Source organism: Dermacentor variabilis, chromosome 3, assembly GCF_050947875.1.
Source record: "Dermacentor variabilis isolate Ectoservices chromosome 3, ASM5094787v1, whole genome shotgun sequence".
Classification (NCBI taxonomy): domain Eukaryota; kingdom Metazoa; phylum Arthropoda; class Arachnida; order Ixodida; family Ixodidae; genus Dermacentor; species Dermacentor variabilis.
Genome location: NC_134570.1, coordinates 34,520,957 through 34,545,019, shown reverse-complemented (window position 1 = coordinate 34,545,019; position 24,063 = coordinate 34,520,957). Strand labels below are relative to the sequence as shown.

Genomic DNA, 24,063 nt, shown 5'->3' with positions numbered 1-24,063 from the left:
TCGGTATGAATTCATTGTGCCTAATGTCCCAAGGGAGCACGTGCACAGGGAAGAAGGGACAAGAGAGGGAACTTCCTCTTTAACTTGAAGCGATACTAAAAGAACTGCACTGAAGCAATGCGGAACTATACAAAGGTCCTCGAACTGCTTAGCTTATCGGGGAAATTATTTTAACACCAGTTCACTTTAAAAAGAATCTACTCAGGAGTTCTTCGCCAACATCAGCTAAGTTACCCTGGAACTTTATTTTTCTTCATTACAGAATTATCAAACTTCATGTGCAAGCCTGCATAAATCTGCCATTTATATCAGCAATTTATTTTTTTCTGATGTTTACAGGAACAGTTTCATAATGTATCACAAAAATGGTAAAGTATTGTTTGTACGTGTATCCCTCATTTGTACAGTAACTAGTTCATTTCTTCGGTGAAAAAAGATTTGTTCAGGTGCAAAAATGTACGTCTAGCTCATAAATGAGAGTTGGTTTTTCTATCTCAGTCAGAACTGTTCCAACACCCGTCTTTTCTCCTTTCTTGCATAATCACTTGTCACCAGGAGCCCAACCTCACAACCTCCTTCAGTGTTGTAACTTTAGGTAGCGCATACCCTGAAAACAGCAGTTATCTTACTATCTATGAAAGCAAAAACAGCAGTTCCCTGAAGCAGGATGCATTTTTCTTCAAATTAAAAACTTTCTTTCTGACAAACCTGTATGGGTTTCCTCTGTAGCCTTTTGCTACAGCAGGGTAGATGACAATTTTTTCCTTTTCATAAAGCTTTTGCCACCTTGCTGGCTACCACAGAGTTTATTCGTCAACCTCACCAATTGCTTTGTAATACTATTTACTAGAAAACTGCAAATATATTTCCGAACAATAAAAAAGAATTCTTTACACCAGTGGCGGGCCCGCTTCACAATACAAAGAGTAGATAAAGGCGCACCCAACTGCATTCATACACTTAAGGAGCATGGCCAGCATACTCCAGACTCCAACAAATCTTATTGTGCATACTTGCACACATACCAAATATAGAAAATCTAAATACAGTAAACTCTCAGTTGTATGAACGTCGGTTTATCGAATATTTCAAAATAACGAACTTTTTAAAAATCCCCGGCAGTTTTCTTACAGATTCTATGCAAAAATGTTTCACTTAAAACGAATTTCGAAACAGTCAATATTTCAGTTTAACGAACTTGCTCAGAGGACCAAGGCTTGCACTGCACTGAACTGCACTGCACTGCAGGCGCAACTGATGTCCGCCCTCATCAAACTGCCGCTCCAGCGGCAGTGTAACATCGCTGGCGCTACAGCGCCCCTGGGGCAAAGCGGCGGCGCGGAAAACGAACGGCAATGAGGCATGGCCTCCGAGATAGCCCGCACAAAACTAGCAAGCATGTAATCTCGGAGGCCGTGAACAAAGTAACATCGCTGGCGCTTACAACGCCGCCAGAGCGAAGCGGCAATACGTCACACCATAAACCATGTGGTGTGTGTTTTTTTCCGACCGGCTAGTCGTGGCATGGTCGTTGTCTCTTTCTTTCCAGTCTCGTCAGTTCCACGTGTGCACACAAACGACCCACGTGGTGTGTTTTTCATTGATATGTACAAATTCCATTTCACACATTTCTAACACTAAGGATGCCATGTCATTTGCTCCATGAATCACACTTCAAACTTTTTACTCTGTATGCCATGTCTTATGTTGGTCTAGTGAATATTCAGTTTAGTGAACTTTCAGTTAAGTGAACTATTTCCTTCGGTCCCTTGAAGTTCACTCAAGTGAGAGTTCACTGTAACAGCATAGACTTGTTTTTACTGTGCTCACCACACATGTCACACAGGCACAATGAACTGGAAATACAACAAACTTCGAATAAAAATAAATGCGAACAAAAGTGAACGAAAGTGTTTATCTTGAGCGTTCATAAATGTTTGAAGTGTGCCTTTTTGTAAAACTTAAATGGCAAAAATGAACCTGTGATGTCAGTTACCTTTGTTAATTTAATTTAATTAAACACGCAACAATAAGCTAATACTGTTATTACCTTCGATGCATGAATTAGCAGGTCCTGCTTGTGAGTCACAAGGACAACAGTCCGATGTCTCCTTAGCAGAAGACTCCTGATGCCTTGCTCAAACACATGCATGCCAACATGAGTATCCAGTGCTGAGAGTGGGTCATCCTAGTCGAAGAAAAACAATTTACGTTTAGTTCACCAATGCTCAATGGCAAAAAAATCCCTTGCTTCAATACGGCGCCCTAAGCTAAGCTGACAGACAATTTACAAGTAGCCACAGCCCATATTTATGTGTTAACTGTCACATTCAATCAGTGGCTATTTCACTGTGCTGCTTAGCATGGCATTGTGAGTTTGAATCCCGGCTGCGGCACTCGAATTCCAACAATGGCTGAATGCAAAAATGCTTGCATACCGTGCTTTGGGTGCATGCCAAAGAAACCCAAGCGGTCAAAATTATTTTGGAGCTCTCCACTACGGTGCCCCTCATAACCTATTGTGCAGTTTCGGGTTGTTAAACCCAGAATTTCATTTTAGCACATTTATGTGCTACTATTAAAGTAGGCATTAGGTATGACCCAGTGGCCTCCACTTTGCCAACAAAAGCCTTACCAAGATAACTGCTTTGGCTGGCGAGTAGAATGCTCGAGCAAGAGCGATTCTCTGACGTTGCCCCCCGCTTAGGTTGAAGCCTCGCTCGCCGATCTCTGTCATGTCACGTGCTGGCAACAGGTTTATGTCTGGCTGAAGTGCGCACGCTTGAATCACTTGGTGATATCTGCAAATAGTTTAAGGCAGAAAGCTGGGCTAGTTGGTTGCTTGAACTGTTTGACACCCGCACATGTGTGACATATTTCAGTACCCTTCCTGTATATGGCAACTTGTGTAACAGTGCGAAACGTGAGGAAGGGACGACGACAGACACTGAGTGAAAAGAGCGCTGCACTGTTTTCACTCAGTCTCTATTGTGGTCCCTTCCTGATGTTTCACACTGTAACATAAGTTGCAACGAACCAACTAGCCGAGCAAGTAACCACTCCTGTATATGTTCTTCAGCTTGATATTTTGTCTTTAGCACTGTAAATATGTAACGTGATAGTTAGAAGTTAGTATTTTGGTATCCCCGTTATCATAATGTTTCCCACAAAAAGAAATGACTCTGGCACTGCAATTGTTTAGACACCACGGGATTTGTCTAATCTTCATTTATGTGGCTTCAGATGTTCTTATGGCATTTTTTCTTACGCTCTATATTTCCAGGTTTCCTAGCAATCATAGTTTTCTAAACACAGCATAACAATATGTCTCTGCGTAGATGCATGATCATTGCAAATTGTTGCATTTATAATGCACTACTTTGTTCAAAATCATCAATGCTAAGTCACCAAGCCATTTGAAGCCAGAAAGACAATGTTTAGTCAAATCAATATACTACTACCCATCACATCCAATGCTGTCTGAACCGCAACACTTGCAGTTTCTGTAGTCACTAGAGCCACAGTTATTTATAGTAATCTTTGTAGGAAATTCTATGCTTGTTAAAGTGGGCATAGAATATCACCAAATATTGCAAAAATGAGCAACACTTTGCACGTGCCAGCGGTCCACAAGTGAATTAGCCGATCACGTCTTTTCCCAAATGAATAAATATTTTTCGCTGTAGTGTGACAATAGCAGGCATTGATGAAGTAGAAGAATGGCTTTTTGGGCACTGATGAAGCCAGCCTAAATTCGAAGTTGTGACTTAATGCGGCACTCATCTTCTCACCATTGAATAATACCAGCACCTCCTCCCACCTAATCTTTGTGCATCTGCCATCGCTCTGACCACGCTACAAGTGCACATTTTCAGCAAGGCTGAGATTCACAGGAATATATAGTGCACACAGAGTTACAGGCAGAATGGCAACATCATGGTTCGTCTAGAATACCAGCTTCAACCACATATACAAAGCTGTTCCCTAATAGGAGGAATGCCTTGTTGGTATTCAATTCAATACACCATTTAACATTACGCATCTACTTTTTATCTAATGCTAAAAAAAGTAAAACAAGATGGAAAAAAATTAAGTTGTCAATACTACCTTTGATGCAGGTAAGTTTAATGAAATATTTGCTTACGGCAGTTCACAGCAAATTTAAGATGCTACTGCTGCTTGGATCCAAATTAAGTGTTTGCCCTAAGAGTGCGCAAACCTGTACAGCTGCCAACAGCCTTAACCCAAACAAGGACATCATGATAGCAGAGAATTTAACAGGATAAGCCAGGCTGTAACAAGAGGCATCGATAATATTCAGAAAACTGACTAAGTGCATACTTGAAAGAACTGTATTCAAGAAAAGAGCCACTTTTGTTAAGAACATACATGAAAAGGTGCTTCAAGGCGTGTTTTGATTTAAGTCTGACGGCAACTTTACGCCTTGTGTTTCAACAACTGGTGACGCACCTCCGGCCATCATACTGCTGTCCAAAGAGGATGTTCTCCTTGAAAGTGGCATTCAATAGCCATGGTTTCTGCGGCACGTAGGCAATGCAAGTGGTGCTGAAAAATAAAGAGTGAACACAGCATATGTTGAATGCATTCAAGAGATGCTTGCCCTGCAACTCAAACTCTAACGAGTGCAATATGAAATTAAAACCTAATCCAGGTGGACGAACGACAGCAGCAGGGCCTGTTATACACACTATGGGACCTACATTTCAGCAGGTCTGCTTGACTAATTTAACGGAGAGAAGATTTCATGCTATTTAATACTAGGAGAGAGAGGAATCAGATAATATTATGTAGTACTCTAAGTAAGCAACAGAAAGTTTTGTTTTTTCCAAATAAGCTGAAAAGAAAAATGGAATTGAACCCATTATTCTCAGTGGGTTGCTAGAATGCAACCTCTGAAAGACTGCACAAATGGCTCATATAAGTGCTAAAACCTCCAGGCATGCCATCTGTCACAATTACAAGATGGCTTAGTTGAGCTTCTGCTGCAACCAGAATTTTAATTGATGCCATGGGAGTCACAAAATGCATGGCAAAAGTGCAAATAAAAGTGCAAAAGTGCAATTAGAGAGGAAAAAAAAAGGTGGGAGAGGCACCATGTTAATGAAAGAAGCAGAGAAGGATAGTACGAAGAATACAAGACAGCGTTTCTTCTAAAATGCTTGCCTGTTTTCGAGCAAGAAAGAACCACCTTTGTTTGTTTTTCATTGAGTTGTAAGGAACATTGTTTACAAACTTGATCAACCTTCTATTCACACTTAAATTTTGCTGTATTACAGCCAATTTATGAAGATGACAATACAGGTTTCCTCAGTAAAGAAGCTTCACAGTTGAATTTTCGTGCTACAAGTGGGTCTTAAACTGCCAAGCTTTCTTTCTGCTAAACCTGCATGAGTTTCTTTTGCAGCTTTGTGTGACTTTTAGTGGATGAAAATTTTCCCTTTCCTGAATATGACAAGCAGTTGAACAAGTTTGCCGTTTCACACATGGTTACCCAGACGGGAAAGGAACGTACTTTGCCCAGTGGACAGTTCCCTTGTATGGTGTCAGTTCACCCAACATGCCAGCTAGAAGAGTTGTCTTTCCACTTCCAACTGGTCCTACTATTATTGTGAGCTTTCCTGGAGAGAGAGGCAAGCAATGGCAAATGCATTTCCGGTGGCTGGAAGCAGTTTGCAATTATATTACTGCAAACAAACAAGGCAGAAGATGAGTTTGGCCTTATGTAAGGTGCCTGCTTACCGGTGGGTACTGTGACATTGATATCCTGAAGGATTGGAATTTTGGTGTTGGTGTCATAGGTGAAATAGGCATGATTCATGTTTATCACAGCAGGGCTGTCGATTGGAGAGTAGGCATCTGACAGGAAGACGTCGGAGTCGTCGCCTGTAGATGCTAGGAACTTGTCTAGTAGTTCACTGTCTCTTATGTTGAGCTGAAAAGCATGACATTAAGATGAACAATGCAAGTTCTGTTGGTTACTAGTGCCATTCGATACGATACAGCTTGATGCAATTCATCCCAAAATTAGACAAAAGTAGCATCATAAAGTGTATGGCAGGCATCTGTAGCGGTGACTTCTAAATGTACCTGCTGCTGAAAATGTCAATTTAGTAGTGGCTATTCCCATTATCTCCACGGCACAAAAATAAATGCTTACTCTATTAAAAATATATACTGCACAATCTTCTGCCCAAAAAATTGTGCTGCAGTATTTGTATGAAACCCTAGATGATATGCCTGGAGGAAAAAAAATAATGCTTTTAAAGTGGAAGGAGAACCCTACACTTTCTAGCACAACAAAAGTGCTTAACGGGCACGCATAAATTAAGAGCTCTGGTTTCTTAATAACAACATATGAGTATGTGGCCAGCAGTACTGTCTGTGCCGTCTTGATACCATCACTGCTAGCGGAGAGTCACCAAGTGCAAGTTACGAAAACCAGATGCTTGTCTTCAGGCCATGTTCATTGTGTGAAGCACACGAGCAGAGTTTATCACATGCCTTCCTAGAGCCTGGGGTTTAGGCAGTGTAAACGGAAACCACAACTTGCGTGCTTCTCAATATGAATGTAAATCAAGGGTGGGTGCCGTATTTTCTGGTGCATAAGCCGCATCTTTGTATAAGTCGCACACCCTCAAAATGGCAGCTTTTCAAAAAAAAAAAAAAAAAATCATATATAAGTTGCACAGGTGTATAAGACGCACCTATTAATTTGGTAAGCGATCTAAAAAAAAAGAAAGCAGTGACGCTTCACTTTCTGAACACGGGTCATGCGCAAGTGTATTGGTGCCAGTGCTATAGAACTACAAAAGCAATATGTACACTCCAGGCCCATTTCTGCCGTCGTGGTTGCCGCGATGTTCTGTACAAAGACCAAGGGCAATAACATGGTCCCTGCGCACCATATGCTGTATGTGCAAGTGAAAGTGTGCGACAGAGAGCCAAATCACGCACAAGAGAGGAAAGCGGGTAGGCAGTGTGGGATGGAGGGGGGGTGCATTGTACTCTGGTAGCAACTGCGTAGTTTGTGCAGTACTGCATCTTGAAAGCAATATGTAGATGTGACGACTTTGGAGTTGGTCGACTTGCGGTCGGCCTGCCACTGCCACTTCTGTTGCTGCTCTGTCCTTTTCGCACAATGCTTGGCAACTCGATTATGAGAACTCAGTACCTCCATAACACGCACACAACCCGTAGCTGCCAGAGGATGCACACCCAGTGTGCTTTGCGTGCCCATCGCATCCAATATGATTTTAATGGCAGCTTTTTCCAGTGTGTGTGTGTGGGGGGGGGGGGGGGGGGGCAGGGACGTGTATAAGTAGCATCATGCTATAAGACACACCAACGAAAAATTCAGAAGAAAGAACAGCGACTTATACAACGGAAAATACATTATATGGCTTTTTCAGTGGGTGCAATCATTGCTGATAGTGCTAGCAGTTAGGTTAGCTTTGGTTTTTTTTCAGAAATGCTGCAAAAAGTGCCACTGGCCACATGCTCAATGTTGCTTTGATAGAGCTTGGCTCTTTATCTATAGAGCTATACAGCAGAGACAGCAAGATGGTGTGTAGCAACTCAGGCACATGCCAAGGAAAGGCAAGAAAATAATATGAATAATATGTTATACGGCTTAAGCTAAAACGACACAAACAAATGTGTTCTTACCAGGACACTACCACTTTCAGGGTGAAACTCAACGATAGCTTTAGGTGTGTCATCTTTTTTTCTCCATGGAGCCTCTGTGCCAACTTCAGGCTGGCTAAGGAAATCCGACAATCTTTTTGTGCTGACCTGAAATGATATTTGCGTTTCTTTAGCTTTATGTATTCAGAAGCCCTTGCCTCTAACTGCATGACCCACTTCAATGTCACGCCAAATAATTGCCTAGTCTGCAAAATTCCGCCAAACACAACATGTATGCACACACAAGTCCCACTGGTCAAAGGTTCCCATTGAGATTAATCTTATCCTATCACAAATGTACCTAGTCAGCAGTTCTATACAGTCAGCCACACAAGTTCACAGGAGAGAGGCTCCACAACAAATGTAAATTTAGGCTCTATTCCGACATGATACTTCTAATTTTATGTATCACTGTGTGGGTTGCATACCGAAACTTTGAATTTCACACCATCTGCCCAGGCTTTGAGAAAATTAAGTTTTTTTTACAAATACCATGATCCGTAAATCTTTGTGGCTGAATATACATGTAACAAATAGGACTCGTCTTTGGCACAAGAACTGCCACAAAACCTTTCTTTCTTTCTCCTTCAATCTTCCAAAGAACTTGCATTCAAATTGAGCATTAAAACTGAGCTAAGTTCTCAACTAGCACCCAACTAAATGAAACACTAGTAGGAATGAAAATTACTCACAATGGCATTGATGACAATGGGGATGACAACGGGAATGATGTAGAGTGGAACGGTGAGCTGATTGAATAGTGCGAGACCAGAGAATACTTGCGAGGGTGTGAGTGGTCTGCCTTCGATTACGGAGTAGAGAGAAAATGTCTGAAAAGTGAAAGAAAATAAGCCTTACAAGCTTTAAATACGGCATCTTTGCAAAATTAACTTTAGAAAGCACTCTTTTGCGCAGGTTTTGTCACTTCTATCTTGAGCTCTGGCAGGAACAACGGACATGCAAAGCTTGTACGAAAGCTGACAGTGGCGTACAACATTCGCTGTTCAAGATCAAGTTTGTCTTATGTATACTGCAATGTGCTTGCTTGTCATTTGTATGGACAGCATGTTTCACTGTTAAAGTCAGCACCAAATAAGTATTTTGAGAATGACTGCAGCTGCTTTAACATGAAGGTATCGGCCATAATGTTTTACAAGTGTAGATGTATCTAACATGCCACATAAAGTAATCTTTTTCTATGAATTTGAAACATTCAAGTTGGTTTAAACACTAGTTAGTCATTGCCTTTAAGGGCACAAGTTGGTTTAAACACTGGTTAGTCATTGCCTTTAAGGGCAGATAATACTGTGCAACAAGGTCTGCTCTTGAAGGGTAAGCCGATTTAAACACTGGTTAGTCATTGCCTTTAAGGGCAGATAATACTGTGCAACAAGGTCTGCTCTTGAAGGGTAAGCCAATTTAGCATTTAACATACGTTTCTAGAATTGTTCAAATTTTAAAGGGGCACTAACGAGAAAAAGCGATTTGACCTGCATTAGTAAATTACTTTTTTCACAAATACTAACACAGCAACTATTACCATGAGATGCTGCTTGTTAGGCCACAAAATATGCAAAAATGAGAGCTGGGTGGTGCCGCTGTCTTGAAATTCCCGCACCAACTAGCTGTGAAGTCATGGATTTTGATGCCGTCAAACCAAGTCAAACATTTATTGGTAAAAATGTATTGCGGTGTATTCTAAAAGAACCAAAGACTGAACTTCGGAAGTGTGAAAAACTTTTACTGAACCACAATGACCAAAATGTGAAAAATCACTTTGTCATTTGTGACATTACAGTGATGTGCCGGCCCTGGAGTTCTGGCATGAAATTCAAGAATGAGAACGAAAAATTTTTCGTCGCAAACTAGACAAGGACAAAATAGACACATGTAAACAGGACCAGCACTGAAAATAAATCTTTGACCCCCATTTTCTTTTTTAATAACCGACCTATTACCGCAAAATTAACAGAACTAGAGTTCTTCAATAATACTTTATTAATCTAAACTAATTCAGTGATTCTTCTTAGTGAGCCTTTAAAGTGATGGCTGATATTGTTACGAAGAGGAAGGCCAATGTACAAATGTATTTACAACTATTTACACGGGGAAAAGCTAAATTGCGCAGGCTGGTACAAAGATCGCAGCTCCAGGATACAGTCTATCACTTCCTCTTCGTCTCCCTCTTGTGCACACGGTCCTGTCCAAATGCACCGTAACAATACGATGCACTAGCTGTACCTCTATCGCTAAAAAATTAGTCTGCATGTCCTTTTGTCAAATAAGAGCTGCAACCGGTGCCAATTTAATAATTAGGTGTCCCTTTTAATAGTGGACCATAATGCTTCTCATGTCTTCATCTCTTTCATCAGTCTGAAGCGAAATCACCTTCCCTCTTGCCTCAATGTATCATTAGCTGCCTGTGTTCATCAAAAGACAGCTTGATCATGAAAATGAATCTTCAAAAAAATGCTGCTCGATATTTTTTTAGAGGTCAACTAAGAAAATTAGATGCCACAGTTCTAGGAATGGCAAGATTTTGATGTTTGTAAATGTGAAGAAACGTGTGCCAAGGTATGAAAATCACTTTTTTATTTAACGCGCAGTTTACTTACCACAAGGGTCAGCAAAATCGCAGAACCCTGTGTTATGAAAGCTGAAAAAGAAAATAAGAAAGAAGAGAAAATGACAAGATTAAATAGTCATTGCAGCAGCAATTAATATGGTTCAATAGAGAAGTCACTACCTAAATGAAGTAGGATTATGGTGAGATCCGCCAAATAATATGATATAGAAACAGTTTCAGGAGATTTTGATATGATTTTCGTGCACTTGATTTTGTGGAGTATAAGTCACATTCCCCACCCCCCACCCCAAATTTTTCTTGGTGCTTTTTATACAATGGTTAAACTTTTATGCATAAAACCATGCATGCTGGTGCAACCAACATGAGCGTGCTTTCCCTGAACACACCACACCGCAGTGGAAAGTCAGCGACATGCCCACAATGTTCAGAGGCCAACGACGGTGATTCAGCACTGGATGAACTTTTCGAATGTTTTAGAGGATGAGGCCTTTAATGGCTTCGAGTGTACTGCGGTGAACGTTGGTTTTTTGCTAGAATTCGTGGCTTGTAAAAATATTTTTAACAGAAATTTAGTGGTTTGAAATGGGTAAGTAAGGTAACTTGTGGTGAGAGTACAAGCATGTATAATTGTGTTTCGTCATGCTGCCTGAGTTAAAACAGATGTCTTATATGCCGATGCGACTCATATGGAAATTGTTTCTTCGAAACTCGTGAAAAGCAGGATGTCCGGCTTATACAAAGGTGCAACTTATTGTCTGTAAACTTTGGTAATTAGATTTGTTAGACAGTGCCAGAAGAAACAAAACATTAAAAACGTGTTACTTTCAGTCCCCCTGTGCAGCAATATGAAAGAAACAAATGCTTGTATCTATAAATCTGTGAGGTTCAATATGTTTACACACTATTAAGGGCAACAAATATTGCATCCTTCTTCAGAACAGCGAGTTCTTCTTTCCGTATCTGCTTGACCATGTTGGCGTACACTTTCTCCCAGCCATGTAGCTTCAGCAGTTTGATTCCTTGAAGTAATTCACTTGTGTGCTTTATGCGCTTGTCTGAGATCGACTGAAAGTAAAAAAGAAAAAGAAAAGAAAGAAGGGCATTAGTGGCTGTCAGAGGGTTGACATCTGTTTTGAGTGAAGAAACACAAAACGAGTTGCAGGCAACAGCAGCATACCAGTAAAAGCTGCACAGATGGTTAATAAAGAGACCAATTTTAATTGAAACCATGTTGTGTTGTGCAATGCAAGCTTCATAAAATAAAAGTGCACATATAATATGGCAGCTTCAAGCATAAATTGACAATTTTTGCTCATTTTAATTTAATTTCTGTAAAACTACAATATGAAATTATTTGTCTATGCAAGTACAATATAGCATACTTAAGGTACTTCCTTAACCACACACTCTTGACCTAAAATGAAGCTGCAAGGATATTGATATAGATCACGTACAGCAAACAAACCAAAGACAGATAGAGCAAAACAAAATAATACAGGCACTGATTCGGGAGCTAATGAATTCAGTTGTGATCAACTATAGGTAGCTCCAATAAACCTTATTGTTGCTTGAGCTATGAGTGTTTCCTAACACATTTCAGTTATTGCCAAGTAAATGCATCTCTTTCACTATGATGCAAATGGCTACATCACGAGCCTTCACAACTATTTTTTACTATACTGGGATGCTATGTCTCTTTCTGCAATCAGAATAATATAGTTCGTCATGTTAGTTTTTTGTTTTACTGAACATCCTCACCTCAATGCTTTGCAAGTGCAGTTAATAAAAAAGGAGTGTGTCAGGCTTTGCAATGGCATTGCAGTAGGAAAAGTGTGAAGAAAGCTACAGACACATGTGAGGGCATCGTTGAACCAAATTAGCCAATACATTCTCAAGCAAAGTTATGAATGCTATTAGCATTCTTAGGATACATCACACACTTTCTGGTGTCTCTGTCTATCTGCCTGTCTACCTGTCCAGATGACAAACTGTTTCCCGGCAACTTGGGTCACTGGTTAATTTGTGGTCAAATAAGTAGAAGGTCGGGTTGCTGTGCTGCGGGAACTCGGTTCGAAGCCAACCATTGACCAACTTCAATCACTGGCTATGTGACACTGCGTACATGCCACTCTACAATGAACTTCCTTGATGCCAGCTTGGGTCGCTAGATGTGTATTACTCTTCCATGAACCTCTTTGATGCAAACTTGTGTCGCTTGGTATGTGGCACTCTTCAATTAACTTCTCCAATGCTAACTTGGGCCCCTGGGTATGTGCCCCCTTGTCTGGATATATATATATACACAGGTGCCACGGCCAGACTTCGTGGCGATGCTGTTAGGTGGTGCAGCATGTCCAGAAAGAAATGTGAGAGAGGAACCCGACTGTCAGACACACCTTATACATGATGCGACTCTGTGGTGGTATTAGAGTGTGTCACTAGATTGCTTCAATGCTAATCGCATTAATGCCAACATTCATCTTGGGATGGGTTCTGCGGTAATTTTTTTATTGCATTTGAACCTTAATATAAGGATCACATATACAACGAATTATCGAATATAGCCAAGCAGATCTAAAAGGTTTCCCCACCAATATCAGTGAGTAACGAATATACTATGCTTATATAATGAATATTGTATATAACGAAGGTATTTTTGTGCTGTATGCAACTTAGCTGTGAGCTTTAACTATACAGTTGAATTCCGTTATTTGGACCCTGACGGGACCAAGGAAACTGATCGAATTAAACAAGGTACAGAAAAAAAAATGCAAGAACACAGTGCTGATTTATTCGGTCAAACTTAGCCGATTATAACACGCCCCTAATGAAACGCGCGCCGACTTTCTATGTGTACAAAGTAGTAAACTAATGTAGAAGTGATATTAAAGCTCCTAAACAAGGTAGAAATCCAACGCGTACCCAATTGTCGCGATATGGTGGCCGGTTCTGTAAAGTTAGCTTCGGCGCATGGTTATTAAAGTCAGCTTCGCCGCAATAAACTCGTGTTATGCGGCAAAGCACGAAAACATTGCGAAAACGGTTTTGGTATCGTGTCCGATTGCACCGCTGCAAGTAAATTTAGGCTCAGTTACCTTTTAGAAGAAGAGGCAAGCATTAGAATCGGGCAAATACCATAATCAACCATTGTGAGCTATTATTATCGTTCGAAAACCTCCCCACGACAAGCTGAAAATAGGCGTTTTCGACGAGAGATGACGTGTGCTCAACGCATTCACTATCCCCGAAGCTCCACCGAGACAGACGCTGCCACTAAAGGGGTAGCTATTGGGGTCGCCATAGGGTTAAGGCATGTACGTGCGTGCTAACTGGTCAAGTTTGAATCATCCGGCCACGGCCCATTTTAGGATCGAAACAACAAAAGTTTGGACCCATAGAAATGCATAGGTGCTGGCCAGGTCCTTTCTTTGGTAGGGATCGAATTAACCGAAAATTCGACTTAACCGGAGGCGATTTAACGGAAGTCTACTGTATTTGGCTTGCAAACACAGAAACATGAACAGACAGAAAGGAAAAGAAACCTGCTGTTGTGGTTATGGCTGGTGAGCACAAGGTCGTGGGTTCGATTGCGGGAAAAGCTGGCCACATTTAAATCGGGGTGAAATAAAAGAACCCATGTGTACTAAAGTTAAGGTGCCTCTTAAAAAAACACCAGGTAGCCGAAATTAATCCTGAGCCTTCCGCTACAGCACTTGTCATAGCTGTAGCTAGAACTGTTTGGGGATGTTAAACCACAAAAGTAAAATCAAATGAAATCAATCAGAAAGGAATGAAGAAAAGGCTGTACATTTTAATAAAATAACAGAGAGCACATAAGCTTTTGAAAGCTTTTTCAGCAAGAAAATTTACTTGAATGTGTTGCCCGTTTTGCAGTTCACGCCATCTAGTAGACACGTAAAGATTGTTTAGATGTGTGCTTTAACAGTTGAAAACATTTTACAATGCAGTATTATGTCACATCATAGTGCATATGTTCATGTACATACTAGCCATGCATATATGTGAGTTCAAATCCATTCTTGGGCAGAGCACATACAAACAAAGTACAAGAAATAATACAGGTCAAGTGCTAGAATGAAAAATGACAAAGAATACAAGACAAGTGCTGGAACAAAATACAAGAAAGAACACAGGAAAAGTGCTGAGACGAAATACAAGAAAGGATATGGGACAAGCACTGGAACAAAATATGAGAAAGAATACAGGACAAGCATGAGGAATACTTTCTCGTGTTTCATTTGTATGTGCACAGCCCAAGAATGGATAGGTTACAATTCACCCACTTTTTAATCCTTCAGAGTTTAAATGTTACACTAAACTTTGCTGCAATTAGCACTCTTTTCCTCCGACCATATATATTGCAAGTAAAGCTTTCTAACTTTATTAGTGTGGGCCACCTGCTCTGCAAAGCAGGTAGCATTAAGAGGAAGCTTTAGTTCGGGCCCAGCTCTGATGCCGCCTATTCTAATACGTACATGTAAAACGCAGAAACACTTTTTTGGGATGACCACTGGGATCAGTTTAATGAAATTCGTTGTATTTGAGAGAAAAAGTTGAATTCTAGCAACTGTTGAGAGTGGAATTTTGATTTATGGTCTGAAGTTTCTTTTTTTAACTTCAAAAATTGGCAAGCTTGAAAAAGATAGAAGCAAGAAGTTCACAAATTAGTAGTTTTGCATCAAGAATAGATATCGCAGTTTTGTCAACTGAATCCAATAGAGCATCCAAAGCAGACAAGTTTGATATATAAACTTATATGTTACGTTAATTTGTTACATTGATTAATACTTTTTGGAAAAGTCATACTCACATATTAGTGGTCAATGTGAGAGCCATGTATAATACATCAATTTTGTTCGAGTTAGATGTAATATTAAATGCAATTTACAAAATTGTGATATCATTTTTCATTGAGGAGTTAGAATTGTAAACTTGATAGTTACGTTTCCTGAAAACTTATAATTTTCATTCATTTTTATTAAAATGCTTATGACCTAAATAGAAAATTCATTACCAACAGTCACTAGATTTTATCTTTACTAAGCTGCATGCATGCTATGAAAAAAAAAAGTGTTAAAGCAGTGATAAAGGCAAGAAGAAAGCAGAAGTGAAACGTGTACAAGGCACGCTAAAGGCAACATTCAATGAAGAGTGGGTCACAGCTATCATTGCTTCCGTTAGCGCTCTTTTTTTTTTTGTAACCACTTGAGCTATCAGGGCACATGAATACAGAAAGAGCAATGTTCACAACTCAAGCACTTAACCCGGATGTACGTCAAAGTGTTGAAGATAAGCCAGCTCCTCAAACTGCATTGTATACACAGGCTTTTCCTGCCTATGACTGTTCTCAGCTAGCTCTTGTACTGCAACTGACTTGAGTTTCTAGAAACACTGCTTACTTTATGCATAACGCTGCTTTTATATGCTCATTTTTCAATGACCTACGGCTTCTTAAAAAAAATAAGAAAGCTGGTATGTGACAAATGCATTGGCCATAATTTTCTTAAAATACTGTGCACCGTGCTTTGGGTGCACACTGATAAACCAAAGTTGATCAAAATTAACCTGGTGCCTCCCAACTACGATGTACTTAATAATCACATTGTGGTTTTGGCACAAGAAAACGCAGAATTTAATTTTAATTTCCTCAATATAGCTCAAAAGAGCGAGAGGCATGCTTGGCCCCTTTTGCTTGCCTCTTCTATATTTTCCGCTTAATGTACGTGGAATGGCTTTAAGCATGAAACACCTAATTTCATCTCTCCTTGGTTGTTAAGATAAGCCAAGCCAAGCCAAGCTTGCCAAGAGTACCAAGATCAGATAAATTAACAGCTCTGTTTAAGTTAAAAGTGTCTTGATCTAAAGGATAACACAGGGGCCACACCTAAAGAAAACATATGACTGATATGTGGTAGACATAAAACGCAAGAACTGTTGAGATTAGACATTTATATTAGAGGAGTTCAGTTTAGGGGACAGTTTGTAGAATGGGCGGCTTGTACACAACCAAACACAGCCCCTACATGAGATTGAAAGGAAATAAAATAATTTTAATAAGCAGGCATGACCAAGACAGAAGCTCACAGTACCAAAGACTCCTTCTGCAGCTCGGACAGCTTGGTGCAGATCCAATACTGTAGTGGTGCAAGGACGTAGATGGTAGCCGCACCTACAAGAGCGCTGTAGCCCAACTGCTTGTACAGTAGCACCAGAAGAATGATCAGCTGCAATACAGGGGCCGAAACAGATGGAAAAAAATGTCAACCTGCCAGACTCAACTGAGAGACCACATGACTTGCGCTTCCCTAAGAGCTTGTGCTAAGTCATCTCACCTTGACAGGCACGGCCCAGATGTAGTGGCCCATGGAGAACAGCAGCATCACATTGAAGGAGTCCACTGACATGTGATTCACAGCCATGCCCACATCAATATCACTGGCAATGGCCAGAGACTTCAGGTACACCAAGCTCTGAAATATTTGTGACATTCAGATAATTCAGCCTCTGATTTCACTCTGTCCTCTGTCCCTTCTTGCAATTATTTTATAGCCCTTTCCATGTTCTTCAAGCAATAAAGAAGTTTACAGAAGGATTCACAGAGGGAAGTTCACAGAGGTTCACATGGAGCGCTATGTTTTTGGCATCTTTTGGCAATATCTGGTCCTTGTTTCACAAACAGCAACACACTATCGCCATTTTTCAGTGACTCAAGAGCACAATTATACATTCTTGTTTTAGGCCATGTCTGCATTTGAAACAAGCATAGACTATTATTTTTTAGCAACAACAGTAACAAGTTTTAGAAAGCAACAAACAGGTAACATCTTTTCCCAGACATGCTCCTTGGTTAAATCTGCGGTTGCCAAAAAAAAGAAGAACTAGTTCAAGTTTATGCTTTTTGTTACATTTGTTTCTAAGCTGCTCATAACAGGACACAATCAAAGGATGAATAATTGTACCCTCACGAACAAAACTAAATGAATTAGACCAGTCTAAATGTAATGTACATTTGCCAGAGGCCATTGAGAAGTAAAATAAAAAGAAACAAGTTTGACAGTTAAAAGAAAGTGCACCTGTGTCTCTTCTTATGTCCATATTATATTTACCTTTCACTACCTTGTTTCGAATTTTAACAAAAAGATGGTTGTTAGAACAAAAGAATTAAAAGATTGCATGGAAAAGTTTCAGACTGATACATAATATTTCATTCACTGAAGTTGGGCTCCTGATGTGAAAACCTGAACTTTTTTTTAACACAGTGTTCCGTGCCACAACAATAGCTTTGATTAAAAGAAAACTGAAGCTTAACAGAAACCTACACTTAATCATTGTACAAGTGCAGCTGGTATTTGCTTACATAGGTGCTGTTTTTTCTGCAACAGCTGAAAGGAAAGGTGATTGCTTTCACCACAATGGTCACGAAATTCCAACATCTTTGGAAGATGTTGCACCTTCAAACACATGATAAGGTACTTGAAGGAATTGACTACTGGCCAGAATGTGTTGTGAGACATTGATGGAAACAAAATGACCATGATTTATAGTGATAGAATCCAGCATACTGTTTGTGATTTAAGTAGGAATTATAAATTTAAATTGGCAATGGAAGTCTCAAGTATCAGTAAGTGGCGAGGCCTGGCAGTGAAATCTCAGAACTTCAGGTGTATTTTATGAGATCACTGTACCTAAGTCGACTGTTATTAAGTACAGCATAATAATTGCAGTTAGTATATTATCAGACACTGTCGCTGCATACTATGCTTCGGAAATCAAAAGCGCATGCATGGCTACAACAACATGCTGAGCTCTGTATCATATGTTCATTTGTTTGTTTTAAAATCATTTTGTTTTTAATCCAAATGGTTTCGATTTGAGTAGTTAAATACCAAAGCAGTTGGATGGGAAACCATGCAAACACATAGCTATTATCGCAGACATACCTTAACGATTTGGAAAACATGAATCGCAGGAACTCCAACTTGATCAACAAAGCCATACTTTCTGACAGCTATGGCCACACTTGTCATCTGCCTCCCACTAATGCCGACGTATAATCGCTATCGCGCTCACCAATCAATGTTTTCAGCATGCTTTCAGTGAACGACTACATCCTTACTGTACATTGTAAAATTCTGATAAAAAATGTTGTACGGTGTTTTCCGCATTGGCACTTAATGATTACACACTCTGACCGGTAGGCTTTTCATTGCCCTAAAAAAAATAGGTACCATGAAAATTGGTTTTCAGTCCCTTTAAAAGTCACACAGATTATGACTATTTTTAGATAAGACAAAGAAAAGAATCTCGCAGAATGCTCTGAGGCTTTCATCAGCCAAGGCAACTGCAACCTAGCACAAAAAACTAAAATAGAAAAGAAGGCAGGCATGTCCTACGGATGTCTAATGGATCTGCACAGAGCTGTGGCAACAGGAATGTATGCTTCATAAAGTTTACCTCATACATACCACATTCATGGCACCTCACAGCAATCATCCAGAGATAAAGAATTCTATGTGAGATAAATAAGCTTCTTTTTCCTTCTACTTAATGAACAAGACGAACTGCTGCTTTTCTGCGGCCATAGAAAATGAGTTCTTATCGAGTGAAATTACTTCTTTGTTGAATTATTGTCATCCAATGTGCTGCAAGACTGGGTTTCTGTACTGCATATTGTTGTCTGAAACAGCATGTAGTGAGAATCGTAGGAAATGTATGGCAAAAGATGGTTGCAACGAGAAAACTGAAAAAGTGGATATGTGGTGTTAGTCGTCAACAAATTAGTCATTTACTGCTAAAGAATCCACTTCCTTTGGAAGGAGGAGGAGGCAAGATCAAAAGCTTTAAGGACAGCTTGATAGAGGTCATGACTCTGTACATACATTGACAGCACAGCAAGAACAATGGCACAGCATTGCAGGTAAAATAGAACTCAAAAGAAAGCCAAGTACCATCCAAAACATGTAAACAAGCATCACATGAAATACAACCACCTAGTATAAACACCTCTATGCAGTAAGAGAAATTTACAGTTGCAAAGACCGGTTACAATGACACTTTAAGGGGAATTTTGATTTTGAGATAACAAGGTGGTCGACAGTTATAAAAGTTGAGATGGTATGGCAAACTGAAGTGACTGAGTGTGCGTGCTTTACTGTAGGCAGGATTTTTCTTTTAAACTACAGATGAAGTGAATGCAGAAGGCAAGGTGGCATGTTTTTGTTGGGATCAAAGCAATCTATGCATGCAGCACATGACCAAATGAGCAAAGGTGGTGTCTGTCTTGAGTTTCAGTTTTAACTGAAATGTACTCTAATGTAAATAAATAATTATTATTTTTATTAGATTACTACTTCAAGCTCATTTAACTTGCCTGGAGTGCAGACCGCACATGGATGCTTTCCATGATAGCCATATGGTTGAAGTTGTTCGAAAATGTGCTCTGCATGAAGGTGGCTATCAGGATAACGAATGATAAGATATAGCCATTGCTCAATACTTCATCCGCTGTTGGATATGAGTCTGCACTCTGTAACAAAGCAAAGGTTTACATACGACAACGCATTATCATTATAAATTATATTGCAAATGCTATGTCACAGGAGGCAGTAGCAAAAAGCCCTTCTTTCAAGCACTAATAGAGATCATAGGGTTCCAATTTTCTTCTGCTCAAGTGAGTTAAAACACATTGGTAATATATGTGGTGCTGTAGCGTGAAACCAGTGGCAAATTAGTATGCGGTCGATGTGCTCACTATACAATGAAATTTTGCTGCATACACCACATTATTGCAGGGTTGTCTCAAGCATCCTGCTGCAGATTAATGCACCACATCTTGGCAAAAAAATTGACACTGTCAACCAAGCACATCAAGTGAATTACAATGAAAACGTTTTTAACAAAAAGTTATACAGAACTTTCTTAGACCTGTAACTGCGGTGGCTAGTACCCAGTCCAAAAATTAAGGACACTCTCCTAATAGCTGAAGCCGCAACCTCCCATCACAGTGGTAATACAAAGTGAAAATGCTTGACCTGTTTCAAGTAACCTGATATATATATACACACACACACACATATACACAGGATGTTTCAGTGAATACTTTCAAAAATTTTTAAAGGTTGCCTGTCGCAGATAGCTCAATTGTAGTTTATGAGCCGGTCTACTCGAAGTGGCGAGCACTACTTGCACAAAAAATTGAAATGCAAAATCGACTAATTAACAATAATTCACTAATTAACTGTTTAGCTATATATATTATGACTCATATTGCAATTCACAAATTCTAGCAGTGGACTTCACAAGCCGGATCCACTTGCAACAAATTCTCAGGACGACACCAGTTTCAAGATATAAATTCCCGAACTTTGTGGAGAAATGCACTGGCGTTCCAGTTACTTATGTGCTTCAGTGCGTGAAACGACGTTTTGTTAACAAATTAAGTTGAATGCCAATGCATTTCTCCGCAAAGTTAGGGAATTTACATATCGAAACTGGTGTCATCTTGAAAATTCGTTACAAGTGGATCCCCCGTGTGAACTCCACGGCTATAATTTGTAAATTGCAATATGGGCCATCATGTAATTAGTTAAAAACAGAATTAGTGACTTATTATTAATTAGTCAATTTTGCAACTCAATTTTTTTTGCAAGTATTGTTCACCGCTTTGAGTAGACCAGCTCACGAACTAGAATTGTGATGTCTGCCAAAGGCAACTTTTAAGGATTTTTGAAAGTGTTCACTGAAACGCCCTGCATATAGATATATTACTACAGTCTACGCTCGTAACAACAGACCCACGTACAAAGGACTTTCGAATTTAACGGACCATGCCACAATAGACTATCAGATACAGCGGACGAAATTAGAGGCAGATTTTGTCGAAATCAAGTGTATAAAATGGAATTTCACTGTGTCGACATGGGCTGACAACTGACTTGTGAGGGTCAGCCGATGCTCGTGGTTCAATACCGCGCATGTGAGGGAGGAAGGCAGGGTGGAAGCACACTGTCTTTTGCGTGCGAGGCACGCGAGGGTGGGGGGGGGGGGAGGGAAATGGGGTTCTACTCTGGCAGCTGCTGCTTATTATGCGGCCGCGCGGGTGCCATATCTTGAAAGTGATCTGCGATGTGGACAAAGTAAGCCCAGTGCTGGAAGCTTCGTATGCGCTGTGCTTTCGACATTTAGTTCGCATTGAAGCAAGAGACAGCACGAAAATCAATTCGCTCGCTGCTGCTCTTGTGCTTCCTCACTGCAATGTTTTGACAGCAACTTTCCGCGGTGATCCAAAGAGATGAGTTCATGTTTATCTGTGCGTGCGTGACACCATGCTTGTTAATTTAGCTAGTAAGCGAATGTGTACAATTTTCTACAGCCGATAAAACTACTATGCTTATTTCGCATAGCTGTCTATTAACTTGCTATCACGATCAATGATCTGCCTTTCGTGTGAAACTGCAACATTTTATTTTTTTACTTTGGATGTTCGTCACTCACTCTTTGCAATAACATTGCTACCCATCGCGACCAATGTTTTGGAAGTGAGGCATTTCAGATATCATGGATGTCGGATAAAATTGTGATCTTTTGTTGGATTATCAGGGTCTGTTGTAATGAAAGTCAAATGTATTATAGTAGTTACCTTTCGTACGCATCTATACATTATATTTCATTAGGTCTATATTTTTTTCTCTCACAAAGATGCAGTCACTCCCACTTATGCATACTACTTGTGCACTCACATTTAAGGGGTTCCCCGGATGGTTTTACCTCGAGGTCTTATTCTGAGGTAGATCAAACAGACTGTACAGCTAGATCAACTAAAACTCACACTGGTGCCCCTAGTGGTTGAGCTGCACATACAAGTGTCTTCTATGAAAAGACCTACTTTTCTGCAAATGTTTAATCACGTGGGCATCAAATTGGAATGCAGCTGAGGAAATATAACCCACAAACCTAGCCACACGTTACAGAATGAGTGGTATTGCTTCCTGTGGCCGAATTTTCTGTCCAAATGTGCACAAAGTTTATAGGCTTATTTTGAGCCTACCGTATCTCTAAAGAAGTGATAGGTAACATGTTAAGTAATACGTAATTTTCTAGTGATAATCAGCTACAAAGCTAAGTCAATAATCTTGCTTTAAGCTTTCCATAGAGCAAGCACAATTTACAGAAGCTTCCTAAGTAGTACAGACTCACTGAAGGGGCACGAAGGATTACTTACCACTTTGGAGATTTTGCTTGTAGTAACATCGTCTACATACTCTAGTACCAGGCTAATGGACAGTGGACCTATCAGGCCAACAACATCTCCTATGACCTTGATGAGACCACCTGCTAGTGCTGTTCTCCAGTAGGTCTTTAAGAAACAGCACCACAGTGATACTCTGATTCCTTTTGCGTCTGCTTTGGCCTGAGAAAATAGCAGTGTCAGTTTGGTGAGCATGGGGTGGTGTTCATATGACAAACTCTAAATATTCTACTCAGACATGGAGGAAAAGCCATAATGAAAGAACAGAACAAAACATAAAATAAAGAAAGGCTAAAGATTTCAAGCAACTTGATTTTATGTTATGCTTAATATGACTGCAATACCGCCACAATAAGCTGTCTTTTGCTAGTTACATTTGCATCCCCTTAACATTTTGTTGGCTCTTAATACTAAAGAGACCAGAATATAAATATTTTGGATGTATATGGACAATCATTTTGCTGAGTACTCAAATATTCATGACTTATTTACACACACATGAAAAAAAGAAGAAAAGGAGCACACCTAAAAAAATTAGACAGTGCTAAATGTGCATAAAGTAACCAACCTGACATTAAAGCAACATACTCCAGGACAATGTAACTTTTGCTTGAATAAATCAAGACGCTCCCCGAATGACCTAGCCCACATTTACATCAGCTTTTCAGGTTGCTCAAATTAAAAAGCTTTTCTTAACATAGCTCTGCATTCAAAAGAAAAAAGAGCCCAAGACCAGTTGGACACATTCCCCACTAGGAGACTCATCGAACTCTAAACAAAACTGCCCAAACAAGACAAAGCTCACTCTGCTGAAATGTAGTAAGTCAATACAGAATTTGTTTTAGACCATTAATTTAGTTCTCGAATGCTGCAACCACCCAGCACCAGTAAATACCAGAGCATACTGACATCACTTCCAGGTAACGTACAACATCTATTCAAAGCACATAAAAATAATTTGCAACCCATGGTTGAGGTCAAGGTACCATATTTTTCAGACTATAGCCCGCACATACTGTATAGTTTGCAGTGACAAACTTTGAGCTGAAAATAGGCTTTCTTGTTTAGATAATCTGCAACTGGTATACAGCTGGTGCACAAAAATTTATTGTGAAACTATAAGGCCTCAGGTTCTCTATTAGATAATTCTAATTTATTTGCTGATCTCGCTATGTGCTTTAGAACTACAAAACATTCAAGGCACATCAGGCTTCTTCTTTCAAGCGTGCCTACGATCCCCCAAAATTAAACAATGTATAGCTCGTACACTTAGATAATTGGTGTCATGCGAAATTTCAACTTTCAAACAAGCATTGTTCATGGACAATAGCCCAAAAAATATGATAATCACAATGACAGCTGTAACGAAGAAACATTTTACCTTCTCTTTTGAATACACCTCATTAAATCGTCTGTACTGGTTCTCATTTGTGTGTTTCTGGAATAAAAGAAAAAAGAAAGCAATGGTTTGCAAAAGGAAAGTGTACTATATTGTAAAATGAAC

The 24,063-nt window shown here is 39.8% G+C and overlaps 1 protein-coding gene across 2 annotated transcripts in view; it reads right to left on the bottom strand.

Moving 5' to 3' along the window:
• The window catches only part of LOC142575391 (ATP-binding cassette sub-family C member 9-like), a 50,298-nt gene that overhangs the window by 22,242 nt on the left and 3,993 nt on the right, over positions 1 to 24,063 (bottom strand). For both annotated transcript variants that reach the window (XM_075684734.1, XM_075684735.1), the window contains exons 3-16: positions 23,941 to 23,997; positions 22,533 to 22,721; positions 19,683 to 19,838; positions 16,645 to 16,782; positions 16,402 to 16,536; positions 11,194 to 11,356; positions 10,320 to 10,360; positions 8,397 to 8,534; positions 7,687 to 7,812; positions 5,761 to 5,953; positions 5,534 to 5,639; positions 4,471 to 4,566; positions 2,636 to 2,801; positions 2,051 to 2,188 (exon numbers count right to left, since the gene is read on the bottom strand). In XM_075684734.1, the coding sequence (XP_075540849.1) occupies positions 2,051 to 2,188; positions 2,636 to 2,801; positions 4,471 to 4,566; positions 5,534 to 5,639; positions 5,761 to 5,953; positions 7,687 to 7,812; positions 8,397 to 8,534; positions 10,320 to 10,360; positions 11,194 to 11,356; positions 16,402 to 16,536; positions 16,645 to 16,782; positions 19,683 to 19,838; positions 22,533 to 22,721; positions 23,941 to 23,997 (1,842 nt within the window). The remainder of the gene's footprint in view (positions 1 to 2,050; positions 2,189 to 2,635; positions 2,802 to 4,470; positions 4,567 to 5,533; positions 5,640 to 5,760; positions 5,954 to 7,686; positions 7,813 to 8,396; positions 8,535 to 10,319; positions 10,361 to 11,193; positions 11,357 to 16,401; positions 16,537 to 16,644; positions 16,783 to 19,682; positions 19,839 to 22,532; positions 22,722 to 23,940; positions 23,998 to 24,063) is intronic.